This window comes from Gossypium hirsutum, chromosome D01, assembly GCF_007990345.1.
Source record: "Gossypium hirsutum isolate 1008001.06 chromosome D01, Gossypium_hirsutum_v2.1, whole genome shotgun sequence".
Classification (NCBI taxonomy): Eukaryota; Viridiplantae; Streptophyta; class Magnoliopsida; order Malvales; family Malvaceae; genus Gossypium; species Gossypium hirsutum.
Window position 1 is genome coordinate 3,290,439 of NC_053437.1, and position 24,889 is coordinate 3,315,327.

Sequence of the window (24,889 nt, forward strand, 5' to 3'; positions counted from 1 at the left end):
CTTTTCGGGTTCGATATCTAGGTTTATCAACTGTTGGCACCCTAATCTTGATGTGGGTTCCATCAAGAGCACCTAAGCAATTCTATATCACATGATATAAAACCTTGAGTTAGAATACTAATTTAAATCTAAGTCAACTAAATGTTGTACAAGCTATATATAAAACTCAGTCTAATACCTTAAACCATTTCCACCTTATGTTAGAAGAATCGGCTGTAATTGGCTCCGACTTTTTAAATAAGACATCTTCTAAGCGTATGACAGCATTTAAAACACTATGAAATGCTCTGCTAACAGTTTCCCTGGACCTTTTAAAGTGATGCTTGATAACTCGATTTTTCAGGTGATGGGAGATGATATGTAAAAACATTGCTACTTGCTCATCAACAAGCATGTTTCTTGACGACTTCAATCCCCCTATCGATTCTAACATCTCACATAGTTTAAAAAAGGCAGATCTATTCATCCTAACTTGTTCAATACAGGTCTCGTCACTAGCATATACAAGCCTTTTCACATAATCCCGTTTTGCATAAAAATCTAAGGTATAGGACATAATCCTTGGTCTATAAGTATGTAGGCTAAGGCTGGCACCCATTCTAAATAAGAACCAAATCGCAATTCTACAGATTCCCAACCATATTGTCAATGCAGCACCAATTCTTTTACGCCTCACACTTTGTGCAATTAAGGGCAGACGAGCCATTACTGCACCATATTAAAATTAGATCTCAGTAACAATCCCCTGAAGTTGCAATTACACATTATCTCAAAAGTAGAATCTTTATCAATATACTTATAAATTATAAAATTTTTTCATCTATAGCAATTTGCATAAATTTTTCGTCTTCGGAATTAAAATTTGTAGGTATATGTATAATTGAACTAAAATTAATTGTTGGTATTTGTTAGATTGTAACTAAACTCATGATGATTTAATAAATTATAAAGCATGTTCAAATTTGTAGCTTTTTCTTTTGAGTTAAAAAATACTTTTCAAAAATAATTCTGATTTAGAAAGTTGTTTGTTTGGTATTACATACGGCTCTAACACTTTTTAGAAGCAATTTAAGAAGTAATACTATACTAGGCTTAATAATTATTATCAAATTTTGTTATCAAATTTATTACTAATCATTAAATTTAAGGTAAATTGCACCTAAGGTAATTAAATTGTTAATATATTTACCTAATGTGTCTCAACATTTCTAAAAACTTAAAAAGAGAAACTGTAAAAATTGACCTTCAACTTAGTTAACTAACTATTAAATAAACATTATAAATGTTTATTTAAAATTTATTTTTTAGACTTTAGAGATGCAAATTTATTAAAATAAATATCGTATAAGATATCTTTTTCAATTAATAAAATAGCTAATTCATTCAATTTTTGTTGAGATATTGTTAATCTTCAGTAAGATTTTATCAATTTTAATTTTTAGAACATTTTCTCCGTTGATGCAACAAAAACATGAGTAATTAACATTATACGCATTTGAAAAGGAATAAACTCTTTATGAATAATTATGTCAATTGAGTGTCATTTTATAATTTGATAATTTATTTGAAAATAATATTATAATCAATTTGAATTAAATAAGAAATTTGAATATTATTAATTTAATAACAATTATATAAGCATCGAAATTGGAACTTGATTGATTGTTTATATAAGTACCGAATTATATTTTAATTAAAATATGCAGATTTAATCTTAAATTTGGACATTATATAAGCATCGAATAACGTTGTATTAAAATGTTTGAAGCAGTGGTTAATATGAGTTTGGTCAACTGCTATAGGATGCATTTGTAAGCAAGTTTCCTCAATTAGTTGATGCATAATTTATTGAATCCACTCATGAACAAGCATGATAAAAGAATTCGAAAAATTCACCAAAATCATGCAAATAACCATCACTTCAAAACCACCTTTAGATTCAAGTAGATTGTACATTCCATGATGACTTGGATAATAAAATAAATCTGGGAATTACCTAAAAAGCTCAAAGTTTGTGTATCTTTTAACAGACAGCACAATGAAAGCAATTGAAACAGACAAATTGAATACCAGACATACAGAGACTTCTTTTCTTAACCATAAAGACATGTTCACAGACTGTCGACTAAATCCTAAGTCACATTCATATTTACAACCACAACCAAAATTGTGGATCATATTTAACCATCACTTCAATTGGCTTTAGAAATATACTCTTAATTTATGAGTGTAATGGAGACTGAAATCAATTTTATCCAAATAGTTCCTCTAATCAACTTTGGGCAATAAGAATGGAAGCTTACCTTGAGGAGGCCATGAAAGAGGATTATAAAGTTCTTTCACTGCCAAATAATCCAACCACAGTCCAAATCAAAAGCTACAAAGAAAAAAAACATATCAAAGAAGAATACATGGGAGACAAAGCATAGAGGTGTTCATTTTATTAAGAGAATTCAATTGTAAAGGACGAAAGAGTTTGAGACCACCTAAGAATTGTTAATTGGCATTGGCAACAATGTAAGGTTGCCTGGAACTCAATTTTTATATTTTAAAATTGTTGAGAAAATTCTTGAATGTTGCCACAGAAGAATACTGTTACAAGTACTTGACCAATTATTACAAGAACATGACAAAACTCATTCTTATGGCCTAATCAAAATAACAACAAGCTTTGCACAACTATTTTATCGCATCTACCAAGCTCAAAAGATATATAGGGAACAATTTTAACATCATCTATCAATTTGTTACGAGTATCTTATTTAATCCTTTTAGATCAACTATAACAACGCCCTTAATCAACATCCATCACTCTCCTACTACAACTATAAATAATATATGGAATCGATTCTTAACACTGTAAAATAAAGCTTCTTAACAGCAGGGTAAAGAAAAAGACACAAGCAAGTCACATTGTATATACTCTACTGAACTTAACACTTTCAAAACCACCATTCTAAGGCCTCTTTACATTATTATTTTTACAATCTCACGATGTAAACCATTTCCCCTCACAACTTTTGTGTTACAATGGAAATACAATACGAGGACATATCCAGATTAGGAACATTTTAAACTCCGATCATTATAAATAAAATAACTCTATATTAAGAACCTAAAAAAAAATCTAAAGACAGCCGCTAATAATAAAATCCATTTTTATACGATGAAAATAGTTGCAAAGGTGGCACTCAAAGCTTTTTGAATGCTGGATGCATCAAACAAAGAACCTAAATTACTCAGAAAAAAGCAACTCACTAATCTCTTGTATTTTTAAGATTAAACATGAATTTATGTGGATAAATAATGCAACTTATAAGACATAAGAAACAGAAAAATCTGTTCTGATGAATGGGAAACCCTCTGTAGCTCTCAAACCCAACCAAATGTGTTAAAGTAACTAGAACATCCAATTCATACAAACACATTAAACGTAATTGAGAACAATGAACCCCCTAACAGACCAATTTGAGAATATAAAAAATGGTTGATGACAGTTTCTACGCAAGTGAATAAGAACAATTAAACGCTTATGCATATTCTAAGGCACCCTATAACCACTTATGCACCTGAAATAGAGCTAATTGTACCAACAAACTTGCATGCGCATCAAACAAAACCTTTACCCTTACAATGGAACTTATATTAAGAAAACCCTAAAATCCGAATTGAGTAGAAAAATAGAGATAAAGGAGAGACAAATAAGGGGACAAAGGGCTGGTTTTGTTGGAATAACCGAAGTTGCCGGATTTTCCAGTAAAAATCAAAGCCCAAATTCCTAACAGTAAAAAAGAGGATGGAAAGATACAGTGAAGAAGCACTTACCAAAATAATGGGGCCGGAGACCTGAGATGGTGGAGTCGGGTGGAGGTGGCTTCGCTTGCAGCTTCTGTTTGATGTTGGGAGGGAGAGGCTAGAGGTGGATTTCGGGTTGGGAGGGCAAATCAGGGCGTGAGATGTAAAACGGATGTAATCTGAGGAGAAGGCAGGGATTACAAAATAGAGAATTTCGGGGATTAAGGGCGTCACGTAATAGGCCTGTATTAGGCAATACATCGAACCAAACACCGGCTTAAGTGGGGCCCACGGATTAGGGCTGTATTGGATTACCAATACACCCAACCAAACAAGATCTTAGTTGTTAATAGTTATAATTCAATTTAATGTATATGGTAAGTGTTGAGCTAAGAATTATTGTGTTTTGCAATTGAAATGGATTGATTTAGTATGTGATGAATTTATTGAATTTATATTGATTGAATTGGTATATATAGATTGAATATATTGATTATTTGAATTGAAATGAATATTGGTTGTATTTGAAAAGTGAATTGAAACCCTATTAACTGTATTGGGCTGAGTCGGATATAGATGGCATGCCATAGGATTTGAAAAGTTCAGGGATTTCTTCGAGTACTTCGAGTCGATGAGACACTGGGTGTCAATTTACTACTTTGGATTAATTTGATGAGGCACTGGGTGTCAAATTATTACTTCGAATTATCTGATGAGGCACTGGGTGCCAAACTGGTGTGTTTGGTTGGATCCGTGTATCCGTCCAAGTCCGAGTTGTGTTAATAGGGGTAAATGAATAATAAAGTTTTATAATTGATATTGAAATAGCATGGTATGAAAAATGGAAGTGAAATAGTGAATTGAAAATAGAATGTGAAATATGTTGCAAATATATGGAATATATGAGTTATATACTCATGAAATGACTATGGAATAGATATCGCAATTGTATAATGAAATGTGAAATAAATTGTGAAAAGCTATTTATATAGCAAGTATGAGAATTGAGATATTTGTGAAACAAATGAAATATGATATGGTTGTTGTAATAATTAAATATTAATATGTGTTTATATTTCAATTGTATATTCGAATTATAGAAATCCTACTGAATTTATACTCAGCTTACGGTTTTGTTTCCTGTGCACAGGTTAGGTACTTAACTTTTAAGTTTTAATATTATAATATATATATTAACTTTAAATATTTATAATATATATACTCTTATGCCGCCTCAATTATGACCATTAGCATAATTGCCCCTTTGGTCCCTTTAATTTTTCTTTAATCTATAATTCAACTTTCACCCTTTATACAATTTAGTCCTTTTACCTAATTACTCTTAATTCATGCAATTTCACCTAACCAAAACCTAATTAACTACACAACTAACTTCATAAATATTTTTAATAAATATTTACTAGTTCGATTTACGGTAACAAAGTCTCGAAAATGTACTTTCTGACACCCATGACTATCGGGTCGTTACAATTTTACTCATCATTCTACCCGCATAACCATTTTAAGTTATTTCATCATCATTATACCATACATTCAAGTTTAAACATTTATCTATTTGTATATCACGCCCGAATAAATTAAAAATGCATCACCTTAAGTGTTATGTTTATTTTTTTTTCCACGCGATGCATAAAAAAGGAAATTTTTTTAAACCGAGGCAAATGTTCGTTATTTCGAATTTAGAAAAGTTGTATTCCTAACTTACGGAATATGACTTCCTTCTAAAACCGTGATATTCGAATATTTATTTTAAAATAAATAAAACGTGATTTAAGTAACGACCATTTGGTGTTTATCTTCGTTTTCGAAGATTTAAGGCATTGTGTCCTAACTTATGAGACGTGATCCTTTTTCTTGATTAACTTGAAATGAACCCTTTTTCGGGAAAATTATTTGAGTTAGATAGTGCCTTAATACAAAAAGGATCGTATTTTAAATTCTCTTCAAATTTTCAATTCACGACACTACGACACTATGTAATCAATTATGTATTAATTTTGGGCGTTACGAGAGTGCTAACCCTTCCTCGTGCATAACCAACTCCCAAACCCATTTCTTGAATTTTGTAGACCAAAAGTCGTTGTTTTAGTAAATCAAATTGTTTATTAAAACGATCAAATTACGAGGTGACCTAATCACACCTCACAAAAAAGGATAGGTGGCGACTCCCATTTTCGTTTTTAAATAAAAAGTTGATTTCAAAAAAAAAAGTTTCGACAGTAGGCTTGGGCAAAAATGCAGTGCTACAATTAATGGTTTGTCGATAGATCTTGGCGGCACACCATATTGAAAATTATGTGTTGAATGATGTGATAAATTTATGAAAAAAATTTGAAAGATAAGATGAGGGTGAGGAAAGCAACAACAAAAAGGAAGCCTAGTGTTAAATCAAGTCTAATGGAAAATTCAGATTAGGAGTCTTTCATAGTGTTATAAGGCCAAGGAAAAGTGGTAGCAATTGTATCGAATTGATATAAGTAATATTGATAGTTGCGGGTTTATGCTTTGCCAAAGGAGTCGACAAGGTGTAGCAAACGGTAGATGTTGTTTTGTTGTTTATCTAGTCATCTCTTTATGCGACTTGATGTTGTTTTTGTTAGATATTATGATTTATGTTCAGCTTATTTCTAATCCTCTGTATCCCTTAAAATTATTCTAGAGAGTGTGTATGTTTCGTTAGGTGACAAGTCTATTATATGTCAATTGTCGTCAAATATAATATTGTGTGGTCTTAATCTAATATTCCTTTTACTGAAATCTATTATATTCTCATGCAGATTTAAATATATTTTAAACATTTAAGCTTATAGAAGGTTGGGTAAACAATCTCAACTTTTTGTTGTTTAAGGAAATTAATAGTGAAATTTCGTATGTGGTAATTATGGAATTGTTTGAGGATCGCCTATAGAGGTGACACCAGTAGAACAGGTCGAGTTCTTGGCCTTCAAAATGAATTTTGTTGATTTAATCATTTTAGAAATAATAAAATTATAAGTTAATTTATTGTAAAATCCTTTTGAAAATAATGAAATTATAAATTAATACATTATAAAATTACACTTTAATCTCTTAAAAACTAATAATCTAATTCTGATCAATCTATAAAATTTCTAACTTCGCTTCGAAACATTAATATTAGAACTTCATTAGAAATTGTAAATTTAGAAAAGTGATGCGTTGAATACATAATTAATTCCAGATATATATTGGTTGAATTCATCCAAAAATTCTTAGATGATTGAATTGAAGTTTAAAATATGTAGCACTAAACTTTCAAGACAAGCATGATGTAAGAAGATATATATAATTCAACAAAATTCAACAAGACTTTTTGCTGACCCACGTTGTTCCCTTTCTTCCATCATGAGGAACCTGTCGTATAGACGAAAAATAATTTCAACATGAAATGTTCATCGTGATAACTATGGTGTTGCTGAAGAATGCCAATATTGTAATTGCAATTTATAAATTTGAAAAAGCTTTCCAAGGCCAAAATAGAACCAAGTTTCTAAAGGGAAAATTCTCAGTAATTATAGAGCAAACAATAACTCATCCACTAAAAGAATCAGGGAAGCCATTGTATTTTATGGTAGATTGCATTTCGGTTCTTCTACTGAAAAAATGAGTAATTAATATTTACATATTTTAAAATATGCGAATTAGTCCATTTGTTAAATTTTTCTATTAAATTATAAAATGCTGAAAATTATTTTTTATGGTAAAACTATAAAAATGGTCATCCAATTATGCCTTTCATTCTATTTTGGTCATCTAATTATTATTTTTTTCAATTTAGTCACTAATTTTTTCAAAATTAAATATTTTAGTTATCCGAGCTTATGTGGGCCTTTTTTTTGGTCTAGTAACAAAATTAACCCTCTAATGTGTACACATTCTATCAATTTGATCCTAAATATAAAAAAAATCAACAAATTTAGCACTCAATATTTACAAAATTTTTCATTTTAGTTTTAATTCTAAAAGTTCAATAAATTTGACCATCAATATTTACAAAATCTATCATTTTAGTCCTAACACTAAAAAATAAAAAAATTATAAAAAAATCATTTTCAGCACTTTATAACCCATCGGCTAACCCATGTGAGATATTAAAATAAGAAGAAAAAAAGTACCTCTTTCAAGTCATTTACAACAAATTCTTTTAGTATAATTTAAGCTTCATATTGGACCAAACCAATTAATTTGGAACCTATTTGGAATAATTGGTTGCATTACTATCGAAACAGATAACATTTTTAATACTTTTTTTATCTATTTTTTTTGTGTTTTATCCCCATTTTTTAGAGTTCTATTAATTAATTGATGCGTTAAATACATAAATAATTAATTAATTGCTAATATGACATACATGTAGATTGCCATGTGGATGTCACGTCAACAAAGTTAAAGAGATGTTAACTTTTTCATTCATTTTGGGGTGATTTGACAAACAATGCAAGTTTATGGGCTAAAAAAGACAGAAAAATTAAATGGAGGGCTAAAATGATTTTTTGTGTAAAATTGGAGGGGCAAATAACTTATTATACTTTTTTTTTCTTTTTGCCAGTAAGGGTATTAGCAGGTTCAATATTATTAATTTCCTTTTCAATTTCCGTAAACTTCTAATAAAGAGGTTTGAACTGAGTTTTACGAAATTGTATACTTTTTAAGTGCTTTTGTGTAGGCTCAAAAGTTAGGTTTTAACCACTTTTCTAAGCGCACAAAGACTTAAAATGACAAAAATTGAAGTTTGAACTAAGCAAAATATATGGACACAATTAGCACTTAGTAGGCAAATGCTGAAATTATTAGCCGTGTGGTACTTTTAAAACACAAATTTCAGCATCCCTAATCATTCATCTTATTTAAAAATAGTCTATTTTTTTTTTAAAGTAAACTATTATGCATCTACCTTATTGTAAGTGGTTACATAAGTAATTACACATCAAAACGATATATAATATCACGTTGGTATACTAAGGATAATTAAATTTGTGCGAATTCAAGAGGTTTCTTGCCGTCATGAACATTTCTAAAGAAGTTTCTCATATAATCCCCAAAAATCACCTCTCTATAACAAGCCATTCCATCTTTTTCTACGACTTGTGGAAGGGGTGCAATTTTCTCACTCGGTCTTGGTGATGTAAATATTGGTACCGATACTCTTGATTTCATACTCGTTGTGCGAACTCTATGTTCTGCGCTTTTGTACTTTCCGTTGCTTAGTATCTAAAACAAGAAAATGAAAAAGAAAAATCAATAACCTTGTAATTAAATATAATAATAGAGACTTAGAAGATATGTTAGATTTCAACCTGTAATGCATCACCGATGTTAATGACCAAAGCACCAGGGACCGGAGGGATCTCGACCCACTCTCCTTTCTTTCCAATGTTAGCGATTTCTTCTGCAACTTTAACATATAAACCACCAATTCCATCTTGTAGTAAAATGGTAAGAGTACCCATATCGGAATGACGTCCGACACCAACTGTGAGGTCCGGATCAGGACATGTCGGATAAAAATTCATATTAACCATTTTCATGCTTATGAGTCCATCAATCTTTGTGTCATCTAGTTCAACCCCAAGATTTCCCATCAAAATTTCTAGCAATCTCCTCACCATGGTCATTGATGTCTTCAAGTATTCAAGTGCCACTTCCCTGTATAAACATAATTTGTTGAAAAAATCAAAATTAATGGTAATAGAACTCCACCATTTGTATATCAAATAATAATTCTATATGAGGCAATTCTCACCTGCACTCTTTAGGCCATTGTTGAAGAGCTTCAGCATCATTGGTATAAATCATGCTAATATAATCCTTCCATTCCAATGCTTTCTCTTTCTCCGGGACAAAGCTAGTCCCATACTTCACCAACGGGCTTGGACTCACTTCCTTCCGATAAACTGCTTTCTTTTCCGATGGTTGACCAAAGAAATCATGCGCTGCATCCTTAAGCGACTCAAGCAAATCAACCGGCACACCATGGTTCACAAGTTGGAAGAATCCGAGAGTTTCAGCAGCCATGACAATTTCCTTGACCACTTCATCATGGTCGGGTCCATCGAGCCTCGAGAGATCAATCGGTGCTCCCTCATGTCTAGTTTCCATTCGCTTGTCAATTCTCTCTTTTGGAGGTTGAACATACGGTTTCGGCACCGTCGATAACCCTAAATCAACCATTCCTTTGACCCCATTTCCATCTCGAACGACGAAGTTAAAAAGAGAGCTACCATCGTCTAAACCTGGGGCCATTTTTTTGTGTGTGTCAATTGAGAAGGTTAATCAATTTTGGTAATGAAAATTGATAGTGCAATGGAAATAACAATAGGAAGGGTCACCATATATATAGTAAGAGAAATGGTTGAAATTTCTCAGGTAATGGGGAAATATAATGGGAAAATGCAGACAATTAAAAAAGTTAATCCTATTTGAAGAAGTCTTGTATGGATTGAATGGAAAGGCTACGATTTTCCTAAGACTTGGATAGCATTCTTAGTCGGACCCAAGTGGGGCTTAGGCGTGGAGTCGTGGACCATGACTCTTTCTTAATTATTTTCTTAATGTCATTTTGGGTGGGCAAATTGACCTAGATTTCATTTAAGAGCTGGGTCAAAAATAATACACTTAATGTCAATTTTCAGATTATATGCATTTATAAATTTAAATTAATATTTGGAAATTTTATATATAAAGCACCTTTGTGATAATATTTAGAAAAATATCCGAACCCACTTAAAATTTGATAAAAAAAATTCACTTACCTTTGGTTTTAAAAATATCTACTTACCCACTTAAAAGTTTGGTGAAAGATACAATAACCCCTAAAATTTATGGATTAAATGAATCTTAAATAAAAGCACATCATTACCTATCATTAATTTTTATTATATTATTTTTTATCCATCATCTTTATATTTAAAAAATTTTAATAAATTATAATTATAATTAATATTAAATTATATTATATTATATTTTAATATTATCATGTGGTAAACTTAATGTGTTTTTCATTTAATATATATAAGTATTTTTTAAAAAGTTATAAATACCGCCGCTATTACAATTATTATAAAAAATACATTCAAATTATTAGAATTAGAATATTTAATCACCATAAAACATGACCGGATTGATAATCAAAATATATTCAAATAAATTTATATAGAGTCCGTACATGGCGAGTCATAAATTACAATAAATATAGACTAAGAGTCCACACATAATTTTATATAGAATAAGAAAAGTTTAACATTGCCGTTAAGCTAATGCAACATTAATTGTTAGTTTACTTTCAAAAAAAATGTTATTAATAATAATTATATTTTTTTCTTCTATTTTACTCTTTTTCTTTTTTCAATAATTTTCTTTATGTAAATATAAATTAAATATTTAAAACTTAATTTTAATTTAGTTATACATTAATTTTGACATGAATTTTCTTAAATTTTTTTTAAATGATAATTAATATTATTATGATGATATTTTTATCTTTTCATAATTTTATATAATTTTTAAATAAAATAACTAAAAACGATGTATCCAAAGAATCAACATGTTTAATAAGTTGTATATAAATTCTTTACCATAAATTTTTAAAACATAGTTTTAATCATCAAAACAGTTTAGAATGTCGAATAGCATACGCACTAACAAGAAGTAGAACCACGAGAGCACCCAGCAAGAATTTGCCACCTTGTTTTCACATTGAAAAGACTATCTAAAAGTTGTTAAAAAAAAATTATACAAGAAAAGTTGAAAAAATGAACCTTTTTGTTTGAAATTAAACCAATCTGTTTATGGCAACAAATCGTCATGTAAGCGTCATTAACAAATTAAAGTGAAACACACCATACATGTGCCCCGCTGAAGAACCAACAAAAGAAAATACAAAAGTTAACACAAAATTGAGTGAAAATTAATGTCACTTTCAAGTATTTTATTAAAATTAATGAATTATATTAATAAATGTTATATATAGTAAAAAATTAGAATTTTAAAAATGATATTATTAATAAATAATAATTATAAACTTTAAATATAAAAAAATTAATTTATGGAGTGAAAGAGAAAGGGGAAAGTACCACCCTATTGTGAAATTTGTTTTTATGACCGATTGGAGTCCAAGAGGTCCGGTCAAGAAGAAATGTGTAAATCAACAAATTTGACAAAGGGGAAAGAAAGACTAAAAGAATATTTTAGAATATTTTGGTTATACTTTTTTTCAAATTTGTTAAGCCAACCCCACTTAAAGGCTTCATCAACTTAGTAAACCATGGAATTTACGTTAGTCACCTAAATATTAATATAATATAAATCATCACATATGGTAAAATTTTCAGACTAGGCATTAGAACAAATTTAGATTTAAGCAATAGAACAAAATTAGAGGGAGTTAATAAGTAGTGGAACTTGAACTAGAATGAATTTAAAAATAATTGCTCAACCAAAGGGGACTCGCTTGCCTATTGGGTTGTCACAAGGTCATGTCAAGGTCCACTCAGGAGTTACTCTTTAGTAAGGGCTTAAACACACGAGAGCTTGTTATGCTAAACGCAAGCACACGCTCATCACATTGACCATCATAAAATCATGTCAACGTCTACTTGGGAGTTACTTTGAATATGTCTGATAAAGTTTTCCATCACCCTACTATTGACTCTATAAGGGTAGAGTCGAGCCATACCCAATCAGATCCAAGTAAAACATTTCACAGATCTACTACGGTAGGATAGTTGTTTGAAAGAGCCTAGAATGGGCCACCCCTCATCATCTAAAAGCCACCTAGCCAAATTAGGGATCCTTTGATATTAGGTCATAAAAGGAGTTGCACCATCCAAGCTTTCCTCTTTAAGCAAAGCATCTATAAATTGTTCAAAGTCAGTAATCCTTCGAGCTTTAGAACACTACCTACATGATAGAGATTAAATCGTTCTAATACCACTCAGACTCCAAGTATAGATGTCTTCAATGATGAGTCATTAAAGAAAGCACTCCTAAGGTACAAAGGTGAGGACTCTAATCTAGTGCATATTAAAAGTTGTAATCACCTGTTGTATAAGTTACTAAGATTGTTTATTATCTTTCTGGGCATGACTTCGTAGACATATCGTGTGTTTTTTTTGTTTTTCTACCTTATTCTTCACTCGTGCCTAAAGAAGTTGGCACTAGATTATAGCATTGCTTTTGGCACTACTCAAGTTTGCTTGCAAATATAGAGTTTGTTCTTTCACACATTACCTAAGACACTGGATTTGATGAATTACTCGACCAAGGAGGGTTCTTCCGTAGAAGGGCTTGCTCAACTAAAGGCATGCACACACTTGTCACATAGGCCATCTCAAGGTCATGTTAAGATTCGCTCAAGAGCTGCTCCCTTAAGAGAACTCACCCACACAAGGGATCATTTGCCCAAAGGCACGCACACTCTTGCCATGTGGGCCGTCAGAAGGTCAAGTCAAGGGTCCATTTAGGAGCTACTCCCATCATCCTACTTTTATATCCAATCACATTCAAGTACAGCACTTCATGACTCTACCATAGTAGGACACTTGTTTAGAAGTACTCATGCTTGACCCCTTTTTTATATAAGGCTTCTCCTTTCTCTTAAAAGGATCAAACTCTATTCAATCACCGAAACTATACCCAAATATCACCAAACCCTCCAAACCCTCCATCTAGCTCTACTAGCAGCTCGTGACACTAAATCGCACACAACTCCACCAAATTTCGTATTAACAAATCCACACATGATAAGGTTTGAGCTTCAAATTTTCTAGGATCTTCAAATTGCCACAAGTCAGTAAATATGATATGTAATTAAACATAGAATATCAATTATGTTTGAAGATGTAATGTACTAATGTTATATTTGTGTTTTCTCATCTAAGATGTTAATATTGAATATATACTATGAAGGAAAAGAAAAAGCAGAAAGCTAGAATTAAACTTGTTTTTATTCTCGAATCTCATTGCCAAATGCATAAGAATCAAATAAATTAATCAAAAGAAAAAAGGTAAATTCGTATTTTACATCCTTTAAAAATTGAAAAGAAAATTATACATATTAATACAATGGGATCAATTTTCAATTGGCCTTTTTCAATCAAAGTTAGGCCAAAACAATTAGAAAATTAAAAAGAAATGGAATATTTCCCAGTAGCAGCTACTACCAGTTGAGTTTTGAAGATTTTGGTTCTAAAGATAGTCAAAGTTCCTTTTGACAAAGGGAACTCCTTTTCCTTTTCCTTTTTTACCTGCCATTTTTGTTTGACTTGCTTATGCAATCATTATAAAAAAAAATCAACAAAAAGGATTTTTCAACAAGAAATTCATGAATGATTTAATTAAAAAAAATTCGATTTAATCTCATCAAAATATTATATTAATATTTATATATTTTTATAAATAAATTTAAATTTTATTATTTAAATAATAATTCAAGCTATATTGAATAGCTATCAAGATCTCGAATCAAGGCTATATAAATATTAACAACGGATTCAGTAATAACTCACTTCACATAATATTTATTATTATAGCAATGAAAATATATAACGTGTATTCAAACATATATTTATAGAATTTGAGCAACTTTCGAAAGAAACAATAAATTCCAATTAGAGTTATCCATGGGTCGGGTCAGATTGAGCTCTAATAAAATTTTAGGCCCGACCCAAAAAAATGGGCTTAAATTTTTGCCTAAGCTCGACTCATCTATATTTATTTTTTTTACTTTTTCATTTTTTATATAAAAAATTTAAATATATATAATACACCAAATACACTAAAAATATTAAAATAAATGTTTCTTAATAAATTGAAAATAAATTTTAAAAAAGTATTTATACTTAAGTAACAATAAGATAAGTGCAACTTAACAAGCAAATACCTCTAAAATAGTAGCAAAATTAACAATAAAACAAGTGTTATACAATATCTAAACATTAACAACAAAATAGTAATAACTTAATAGTGAAAAGATAGCCAAAAAATGGCAAAAAGTGGAAAAACAGCAGCAAAACATGGAAAAAATAACATAATTTTTTATTGCAATTTCGGGTCGGGCCAGGTTCAAGCTCAAATATCTTACCTAAGACCCGATCCATTTTATAAACGAGCCTTATTTTTTTCCCAAACCCATTTTTGACTTTATATTTTTGTCCAAATTCTTCTATTATTTGAACATATTGAATGACTCGATCCATGGAAAACTCTAAAATTCAAATAGATTGGTTTAATAAGGTTTGGAAAAATAATAAAGTGTACAATATTAATGCGTTTTCTCCAATTGAGCTCGTTTAATTAGCTAATAAAACTCATTTATTGAGCTCTAAAGCTAGAAGCTTGCTTTGCTACCTTTCCAAAACCTTGGTTAATTGCATATACATTCCTAACCTATCATTTTCATTTTAAATTCATCTTTAAATTTAAAACCTTCTAATTACATTTAAATATATTAATCATGTCATTTCATTATTAAAATTATTGATTTAACGACACATAAAATTTTATATAACTAAATTTAAAATAAAAATAAAGTAATAAAATTAAAAAAAAACTAAAAATAAAATGAAGTTGGAAAAAAAACAATAAAGTTTCTGTAAAAGTTTCAATAACGTCAAATCTAATACTTTTAAAACATCTATTTTTACAATATTTATTTTTTTAAAATTTTTTGATAAAGCATATACAATTTGTCATCCAACTATTAGCGTGTTGTTGTTTTATTCACTGTACTAAAAAAATTTTATTTTAGTCACCCTCTGTTAAATTATTAACAAAAATAATGGCATGGCTTTTTTTTAATTGTATAATTGTATATGTAGTTTTCAATACTTAAATATTTTATCAATTTAATCTTAAAAGTTTTAGATTTTTTCCTAAATTTGTTTTATCACTTTTAGGTGAACCCAAATTTAAATGTTTGGGCTGGTTTATGAAGAATTTGGGCTAAAAAGGGAGGGTTTTTTTTGTTGGGCTAGGAATTTTTAACCCAAAATAAATAAAAATTGATCCTTTTAATTGTTCATCGGGTTTGCAGTTCATGGTTCAATCCGGTTTTCCATTCAAACAAATTTTCTCTTATTTCGAGCTGGTTCATTACTTAATTCTAGATTCAATCAATTAATTTAGTTTCAAAAATATTTATTTTTGAATTATGTTCTTATAAATTTATGTTTTTAATGAAAAGGTTTTGCTCTGATGAATTGTGAATTCGAAAAGAATATCGAAAATAAAGGAAGAAAAAAATAGAACCTTTTAACAACTAGAAATTCCATGAACTTTAAGGAAAATGATTAAGGAAAGAAGAACTTGACAATCAATGTCATGTGACAATATAGGATTGATTCACTTGACATGTCAAGTGATATTAGATTTTAGCTGAGTTTGACATTACAGAAATGTATCATATTAAAATATAAGCTTAAGAATGTAAAAACCACAATTTTTTTAAAAAGAGTTTTAAATTAATTGGGTACTTGAACTTTTAAAATATATAAAAAAGTCATTTGACCGTTAAAGTTAATCGCCCCTAATTTTTTTAGTTAAAGCCACTACATGTCATAATTTTTTTTTACAATTTTTAATCATTTTTAAATATTTTATATTAAAATTTAATAATTTTTTTAAAATTTTATTAATTTTTATTTTTTATAATTTTTTTGCCACATGCCATGCTGTGGCTATGAGACAAAGTGATTTTAACTGGAAAAAAATAGGAGCAGTTAACTTTAACAGTCATCTATTAAAGTTAACGATCAAAATATCTTTTTTATACATTTTGACAGTTCAAGTATCCAATTGAATGCAAAAAAAAAAAAATCATATTATATTATTTGAAAAAATTTAAGGGTTTTGTACACTTTAAGCCTAAAATATAAAATTAAAGTTTAAATACGAAAGCTATTAAGGTAGATTATTTTTACTTTGACCGCTCTTAATTTTTTCTGTTATTTCGGTTTAAAAAGATTAATGAAACAAGAATCTACTAATAAATTGTAATGGAATGCTAAGTTGGAATTTCCTTCTCTTCTTTTCCTCCCACAAACCCTAGCAGCCGTCTTTATTATTGTCGTCATCAGATTCAGCTGACCTTTCCCGACCTATCCGCCATCCAACTCTTTCAGTGGCTTGTATAAATTGAGAGAGTTCTAAGCTCCAATTTAAACAACAGATTTGAGGGGTTTCACATTCATTTAAGAAGAAACTATTCGGAGAACAAAAGAGAAAAGAACATGGGACATATGAAGTATTTTGGTGCGTTTTGTCAACAAAGACTAAAGGCCCTTTGGATGGTCGATTACTTTAGCTGGTGCGTTTAACTTCTTTTTTTTAGCTTAGGTTACGGTACCGCTATAAAATTTAATATTATTTTAAACTAAACACAGTTAAACGCACCGTTATCTAAATTAACCCTAAGCATATGATAACAAAGATGGTGGAGAAAAGTGTGACGGCTAGGGGTTTATAAAAAAGAACATAAGAGAAATAAGAAATGAAAAACAAGAGTGAGAAAAAGGGACGAATGACAGTGTTGACAGGGAAGGCCACTCGAATCCGGCAACATCTACAATAAAAAGATTAACTGCTAGGGTTTGCGGGAGGAAAAGAAGACAAGAAGATGAAAGAAGAGATTAAAGAAAAGAAGAAAAAAGTTTGAGAAAAAAATGAGTAACTAATTTAATCAATCTCTTTAACAGCAAGAACTCAATTAATAGAGTAGAGGTGAAACGTAAATTACATGGACCAGCATGGTTATTGGGTCAAAATAGTTGCAGGGACCAACAAAATATAAGCTCCGAGTTTCTCATATTGTGCTGTCACTTATAAATCTTTTTTTTTCATTTTTGACATTAATGATGCAACCTAAAAGGGATTCTAGTAAGCAGTCTGAAGATTACAAAAGAAACACCAAAGACAACACCTCTACTTAATCATATAACATAAACACACTGCAAGCAACCTTTTTTGTTATTATTACAAGCAGAATGTGAAAATATAAGGTAAATTAATTTCAGTAATAACATAAATCAACCATGGAAAACAGTAGCTTCAATGGTCTTACTGGGGTAGTTCACTGGGGCATCAAACTTGGTGAAAAGTCTATAAGAAGAGACCAGTGATAGCACCGCGTAACAAATGACTGCAACAAACGTGATGACCACGGCTATTGTGGCTTTATGACAGAAACCAGCAAATGTCCCACAAGCTGCACTCCAAGTGATGGCTGAGTCTCCTTTGTTTGCTAAGTAAAGCACCTCGGTTGAAACAGCAGCAGCTCCCAAGATTATGTATGTTAGAATCTGAAATTACTATGATGTTATTAGCTGGTATAAATGGTTGATGATTTGATGTTAATGAAAAAGGAAGTTTAATTAGGTGACCTGATCGAGGAGGAAGAAAGTCCAAGCTCTAGGCATAGTAGAAGGACGAGGCACAGCTGCTATAATAGCTGAAAGAAGGGAATAGCCTGCACAAATACCATTAGCATGCACCAAGTACCTGAAAGCACCAAGATCTGAGTATGAAACGGAGCCAAAGTCATTGGACTGTGAGTTTTTGAGCATGACAACAAGTGCAGCAACCCCTAAAGCCATAGGCACCAACCGCAGCATGGTCTCGACAGTTCTCATGCTGGTATTCACTTCTTGGTTTTCATTTCTAGATGACCCCATTAAAGCCATTGGAGACCTTGTAGCAGGAGCAACACCATTACCCTTTTCACTTTTCTCCATTATTCTCAGTTCTTCCCCTTTTTGGTTCTTGTTGCTGGTTTAAGTGGAAAATTATATGTACGTAGGAAAATTATATGTACAGGGGCAAAGCTTGAATACCATATTAATGGCTGTAGGTAAGGTGGGTGGTGAAGCAATGAATGGCATTCAAAGCATGGAGGCCACACTTTCCTAAGTGTATTAAATAAAACCCACCTTTCTCTTGCTCGCATGGTTGGTGTTATTTCATAATCTTCTAGCCATGCTTATTATCTTCCCTTTCTCTCCTCCATCACATTTTCATTAATGCATATAAATTTCATTTTACCCATTCTCCACTCCACTCTCCCCATTCCATTATCGTGTGTCAATTCAAAATTTTACCCATTCTCCACTCCACTCTCCCCATTCCATTATCATATGTCAATTCAAACATTACATCAATTTTATTAATATAAAAGTATCATAAAGGTTTTTATATTAAGAGTTAGATTACATTTTACCTATTGTACATTAGATTAAAGAGTAAATTGATACATTCTATTAAAAATTTCATCCATTTGTACAGTATTAAAAATTAACATGACTGATGAAATAACCAAATAGTGACACCTAATGCTTCATGTGCACCTCATGCTGATGTACAGAAACTAGTTTTGAATAATAGAAATGGATGAAATTTTTAACAAAATGACTAATTTGCTCTCTGATCTAGCATACAAAGACTAATATTTTTAATAGAGAGAACGAAATGCAACCTATCGTTTAGTACAGGACTTCCATAATATTTTTACCATTCTATTAACTCTAATTTTCAAGTCTTTATCAATTGATTGATGAAAGTCTCAAAAAAAATCTTATCTATTCCAATATTACATTGACGCCTCTTTTTCTTCTTATTTGGGGCTCTTTAGAAACCTCACATATGAATGCGAAGTAATTCTTGTGGATAACTAAATTTGTTCTGATCCTTAATAGGATCTGTTCTATTCAAAACTAATGGGTTAATGTTTGATGTATTCATGATGAAACATCATTTGTCGATTGAATCTTAGCTTAATTGGTATGAGTATTATTGTCAATGTAGGAGAATGTGGGTTCAAGTATACTAAAGCGCGTTATCCTCCTATCTATGGATTGGGCAGGGCTATGAATAATTTTAAATAAAATCTATAAAAAAAAATAATTTAGCACTTGAACCTAAGATATCAAAGTGCTTAAAATATGAAGTTTTTTATTTTAACTAAACTCTCATTCATATTTTGTATTTTTTTACCAAAAATTATTTTTTCACCTACATCCGGGGGCAAATCCTAGAGAGTGAGTAGAGACCTTAGCCCTCAAAAATGAAAAATTACAATTCAACTCTCTCATAAAATGGTGAAGTTATGTGATAATCAGTGGCGAAGCCAAGGGGAATGGTAAGTGCCCGGTCCTCCTAAAATGATTTCTTTCATTTAGGTCTTTCATAAATTATAAAATTTTAAATTAGTAATGGTAAAATCACACTTTGCCCCCTCCAAAATGATAAAATTTTAATTTAATCCTTTAAAAATTATAAAAATATAGAGTATTAAAATGGTAAAATTACATTTTTACTATTCTAAAAATATAAAATTTAATTCCGACCCCCAAAAAAAGATTTTCTAGCTCCGGCACTGATAATAATGCCTACAAAAAATTTATATGTTAATATACAGTAAAATGTACTTTCATCCCCAAAATGAGAAAAAAAATGTTTATTTCTTCAAAAATGGTGAAATTATAAATTAATACGTAATAAAATTATATTTTAATCTCTCAAAAAAATTTAGATTCGACACTACCTACATGATGAGCATGCCATAAATCTTGTTTGTAATAAAATAAAATTAACGATGAGTATCCATCAGCTTGAAAGGTTCAATCTTAGGGGGTTTCAATCAAAAATTGACTTCAAGTAGAGTGTTTTTAATGACAAATACTAAAATTCTAACCACTAAAATATTCACATCATGTAATCATTAAAATGTTAATTTCTTTTATAATTTTAATTATGACGTTAATTATAGTAACATTTAAAGAAAAACAAAAACTTAATACCTATATTTTAAATTAAATTTAAATAGAAGTATAGTTAAAGATCTTAATGCAAAAGGAGCTATAATGGGTCAAATTATGGGCCAGAAGCAGCCTAACCCAGACACCATGACATTATTACATTTACCCACAAGCTTCTTCAAGCATTCCAATGTGTAATTGTGACCTTCAATTGTTGGTGGTACAGCTTTCGAGCAATACTAAACAGGCAAAACTTATCCACTGATCCCTTTGTTCTTTTGGTTTATCTGTCTACACAAACCATTATTATTAAGCTCGATCAATTCAAGATGTCGATCAAGCTAATTTAAATTTAATAATACTTAACTGGTATGATTTATGAGTTTTATCGAACTTTTTATTCTTAATATACACTATTGATATTTTATATTATTAAATTACATTATTACTTTTAATATATATTGTTAATTCCAAAATTTAATTACTAACTTGAGTTTAAACTTGAATATGTACGAGCTTGATCGAACATGAATTCAAATTTGATATACGAATTTAACATATTCAAATTTGATATACGAATTTAATCAAGCTCGAATGATTCTTTTTCAAATTGAGCTTGAGCTTAAAAATAAATATTTGATCAAACTTGAACTCTATTTTATCAATATTCAAACTCGGCTCGATTCAGTTACACTCCAAAAAATGCTGTTGTTTGCCTTAGAAATAGAGTTAGGTTTTACAAGCTAAAATTTCCCATTTCCTTGTTCTCCATGGTTAATTTGGTTTCCATTCAAGTACTGTGAATGTCAGCTTTTGCCTGCGTTAAGATATATGTCAAGTTACAGGATCGTCCAGTTACAAAGTGAGTTGTGACTGATGGTATTGACAGATTCCAACAAGACTTTCAAAGGCTTAAGCATACATGGATTGGTTTCCTATACTGATTGAGATCTTGTTCTTCAACATTACTCATCTTTCCATATTTCAATCTGTAGACTCCATGTCCCAAAAATTACTGAGATGCAGAACTCAAAACAAAATGGTTTCTATAACTCTTGTCTAGCAACCCTAAATCCCACCAAGAAAATGCTATGCGAACAATCTGACTACTGAATGTTTCTAAATATATAAATCAAATTCACTGATATCTCAAAGTTCCATCACACACTACTAAATGAATTGATACCCATGTTTCAGGACTCATTCATGAATGCTTCATACTTCTTGAATGCTTTAAATTCATGAGATTTAGGCTTAGAATCCTTGAATCTGATGCAAGAATTTAGCCCAAAATATCAACTTTCCACCTAGCCCTTCCTAATGAAATATCCCAAACCACTATCACTTTCTCCCATATCAAACAATCTCATCATACACAAATTTCATACAATTAACATTAAAAGTACTTATTTCAATTACAATAATAACCAAAAAAGTTTCAAACCCAATTCTCAAAAAGGGAAAAAAAGAATTCAAAACTCATACAGCAAGTTGAATATCACCCAAATCAAGCTGAGCAGCAATCTCTTCCAATTGCTTCTTAACACTCATATCAATCAATTTAGACCCTGAACTCCCATACCTGATAGTAAACCCAGCTACCAAACTTGGGTCAATCATAGTTTTAATCCTAACATTCTTAGCACCAGTCAGCTTCTGTACCTGTTTAGCAATCTGTGCCAAATGTTGAGACTCCAATTTCACCACTGAACTCACCACCGCCAGCTCTGTATCCGTCAGCTCATTGTAAACCAACTCGAACTCTTTCACGATTTCTTTGATAAGATCAATCCTCTTGGCATCAACCAGGATGTTCAAAAAATTCGCCGTGTGCGGCTGAAGCTCGGAGGAGCTAACAATCTCATCCAAAACCTGACGTTTTTTGAGGACATCAATGGTGGGGTTGGTGAAGAACTGGAGGACTTGTGGGTCGGAGAAGATTTTCTCGACCTTTTCAACGTCGGAGCTGGTGGCATCAAGGGTGTTGTTGGACTTGGCTACATCGGCTAAAGCGGTGGCGTAGCTGGAAGCGGCGGAGGCTGACATTTTGGCACCGCCATGAAGAGGGCGAGTGGTGCAGAGTTTGAGGGAAGGGAAAGTGGCTGAAAAAGAGAGGTTGAGAGAGGGAAGGGATCTGGGGTGTTGAGAAGATGAAAGAAGCTTGGGTTGAAGAGAGATTGAAGCTTGTTGAAGGGAAGCCATTGATGAAAAGCTTGATGGGTGATGAAAATTTGTGTTGAGAAATGGAAATGAATGAGGAAACTGGAGAAAGAAAAAGGGTTTTGGATTAGTGAAAAAGAAGGGAGGGATGGGTTATCTTGAATTGGAGAAGGAGGGCCACTTACTGGATTGTGGAAGATAACATGGAGACTCCACAAACATTTAGCAACCTATCAAATTCCCTTTTTTTTAAAAAAATTTTTAATTGATAAATATTAAAATAATACTAAATAGAAAAACAATGCCAAAGTGGAAAAAAGAAAAGAAAATGAAAGATGTGGTTGTTCAATTGTAATTGAGTGTCCTTTTTCTCCTTGGGGTTTTTATAAAATATCACAAATATTGTCCAATTTTATCAAATATATTCTTAATTGATACGAAAAATACATATATTTCGTTTATTGTACCTTAACTCGATCGACATTGTTGTTATGAGGATCCTCCAATTTAAGGGTTTGAATTAAAAAATGTTGTTGAATTACAAAAACAATTGAAATTTTTATATAATTATAAATATTTAGGGAAAATGCATTATTTCTTTTGTAAAGAAAGCAATTATATTAGAACTATTATATGCTTTATTTAAGTTTCATCTAATGACTTGTTTCTTTACTTATGGAATAATACGAGGAAAAAATTTAGATTTCGAAATAATGAATCGTTAGTACAACTTTAAATTTGAAAATAAAAATAAAAATTCTTGTATAAATAAGAACTCTTCAAAATAAATAGAAAAAGGTATCATTTTTTTTAAAAAAATAATTATATAAATAATAAAATTATCAATTAAATTAATTTATTGTTAATTCGTACACTAAAATATGGCTGAATACATGGCAAATGAAAGCCCAAATGTTGTGCTAAGTCCATCTCACCCAACTAAAAGGAACAACACCATGACCACTAAAAAAAAAAAGCAACTTGTTTATATAGGCTTATATAAGGCCTTTTTAAGACTCATTTTCGGCTCTAAATTTCACAAAATCCCACTAAGTCTCCAAAAGCATTAGATGAATAGATAAATAGGGGTGAACAAAATTCGATTCGATTCGAAAAACTTGATAAAAATTTTAAATTTTGAATTAAATAGTTCTAGTTATTTGAGTTAATCAAGTTTTCGGATCAACTCGAATAAAAAAATTAAGTTTTTCGGTTTAACTCAAATATGAATTACACAATTCGAGTTATTTGAAAATCCGAATAAGAAAAGATAAAACTACGTCATTTTGATAAATGTTTATCCATTAAGTTAAAAGGTAAAATCATTATATTGTTCATGTAGTTAAATAATCTTGTACTTCATCTACTAGTTAAATAACCGACCTATCTAAACGCAACATTAAGTATAAATAATAGGATTCGTTAACTCGACTCGATTTGACTCGAAATTTTTTGAGTCAATTCGATTCGATTCAAAAAAAAAATTTAAATTAAGTTTGGCTGCTAAAATAAGATTTGTCAACTTGACTAACTCGAAAATTTTTGACTTGATTCGACTTGACTCAATCTAATACTCACCCTTATAGATAAGCATATGTACTTTTAATAGAAAAAAGGTAAGTTTTTATGTTTTTTATTTTAATAAAATAAGGTCTTTTATTTTTGCCAAAAAAAAAAAAGCTCTTAAGTAAAAATATTTGAAAACTTCTAAAATTTTGAGATTTTTAAAACGTTAATATTTTAAAGTTCATCAAAATTAATTTGTTTGGATAAATAATTCATTTAAGAAAAAATGGGTTATTGGGATCTTATAAATTATAAAATAAGAATAATTATATTAAAGTTAAATAATATAAAACATATTCAATATGAATATCATTATCTTTGTAAAATTTTATAAATAGTTTTAATTAAATAAAATTGAAAATATATATTATAATTAAATAAAAATTAATTTTTGAAGTTTATGTTTTTTTATTTTATAGTGAGATGCGTGTATTAAATCAAATAAAATTGAGGAATTTTGAAAAAATACCTTTTTATGTGGAATTAGAAAAAGGAAATTTAACCATTGAAATTTCTTTTTGAAATTATTCATAAATTTTGAAAAATTTCAATATATTTACCCAAATAAGTAAATGTTGATAAAT

General features: G+C 30.2%; 3 protein-coding genes across 3 annotated transcripts; all 3 read right to left on the minus strand.

Annotated features, from left to right (window-relative positions):
• Positions 1-8,609: 8,609 nt before the first annotated feature.
• LOC107936168 (scopoletin 8-hydroxylase) lies at positions 8,610-10,121 on the minus strand. The gene is made up of 3 exons (XM_016868843.2): positions 9,578-10,121; positions 9,132-9,480; positions 8,610-9,045 (listed from the first exon to the last, which is right to left on the minus strand). The coding sequence occupies exons 1-3, from the start codon at positions 10,075-10,077 to the stop codon at positions 8,803-8,805; spliced, it is 1,092 nt and encodes a 363-aa protein (XP_016724332.1). The 5' UTR covers positions 10,078-10,121; the 3' UTR covers positions 8,610-8,802.
• Positions 10,122-17,649: 7,528 nt separating this feature from the next.
• Positions 17,650-18,711, minus strand: LOC107936177 (CASP-like protein F16). Its single transcript, XM_016868856.2, has 2 exons — positions 18,210-18,711; positions 17,650-18,128 (listed from the first exon to the last, which is right to left on the minus strand). The coding sequence occupies exons 1-2, from the start codon at positions 18,558-18,560 to the stop codon at positions 17,856-17,858; spliced, it is 624 nt and encodes a 207-aa protein (XP_016724345.1). The 5' UTR covers positions 18,561-18,711; the 3' UTR covers positions 17,650-17,855.
• A 3,240-nt stretch (positions 18,712-21,951) lies between these two features.
• Positions 21,952-23,076, minus strand: LOC107936179 (ATP synthase subunit delta, chloroplastic). The gene has a single exon (XM_016868858.2). The coding sequence runs from the start codon at positions 22,779-22,781 to the stop codon at positions 22,059-22,061; it is 723 nt and encodes a 240-aa protein (XP_016724347.1). The 5' UTR covers positions 22,782-23,076; the 3' UTR covers positions 21,952-22,058.
• Between the last annotated feature and the right edge of the window lie 1,813 nt (positions 23,077-24,889).

Bases quoted from the DNA above. Each gene is read 5' to 3' on its own strand.
- LOC107936168 (XM_016868843.2), bottom strand. From the start codon at position 10,077: ATGGCCCCAGGTTTAGACGATGGTAGCTCTCTTTTTAACTTCGTCGTT. The intron at 9,481-9,577 runs GTGAGAATTGCC...ATGTTTATACAG, and splicing joins CAATGGCCTAAAGAGTGCAG to GGAAGTGGCACTTGAATACT. The intron at 9,046-9,131 runs GTTGAAATCTAA...TTCTTGTTTTAG, and splicing joins ACATCGGTGATGCATTACAG to ATACTAAGCAACGGAAAGTA.
- LOC107936177 (XM_016868856.2), bottom strand. From the start codon at position 18,560: ATGGAGAAAAGTGAAAAGGGTAATGGTGTTGCTCCTGCTACAAGGTCT. The intron at 18,129-18,209 runs GTCACCTAATTA...TAGTAATTTCAG, and splicing joins CTTTCTTCCTCCTCGATCAG to ATTCTAACATACATAATCTT.
- LOC107936179 (XM_016868858.2), bottom strand. From the start codon at position 22,781: ATGGCTTCCCTTCAACAAGCTTCAATCTCTCTTCAACCCAAGCTTCTT.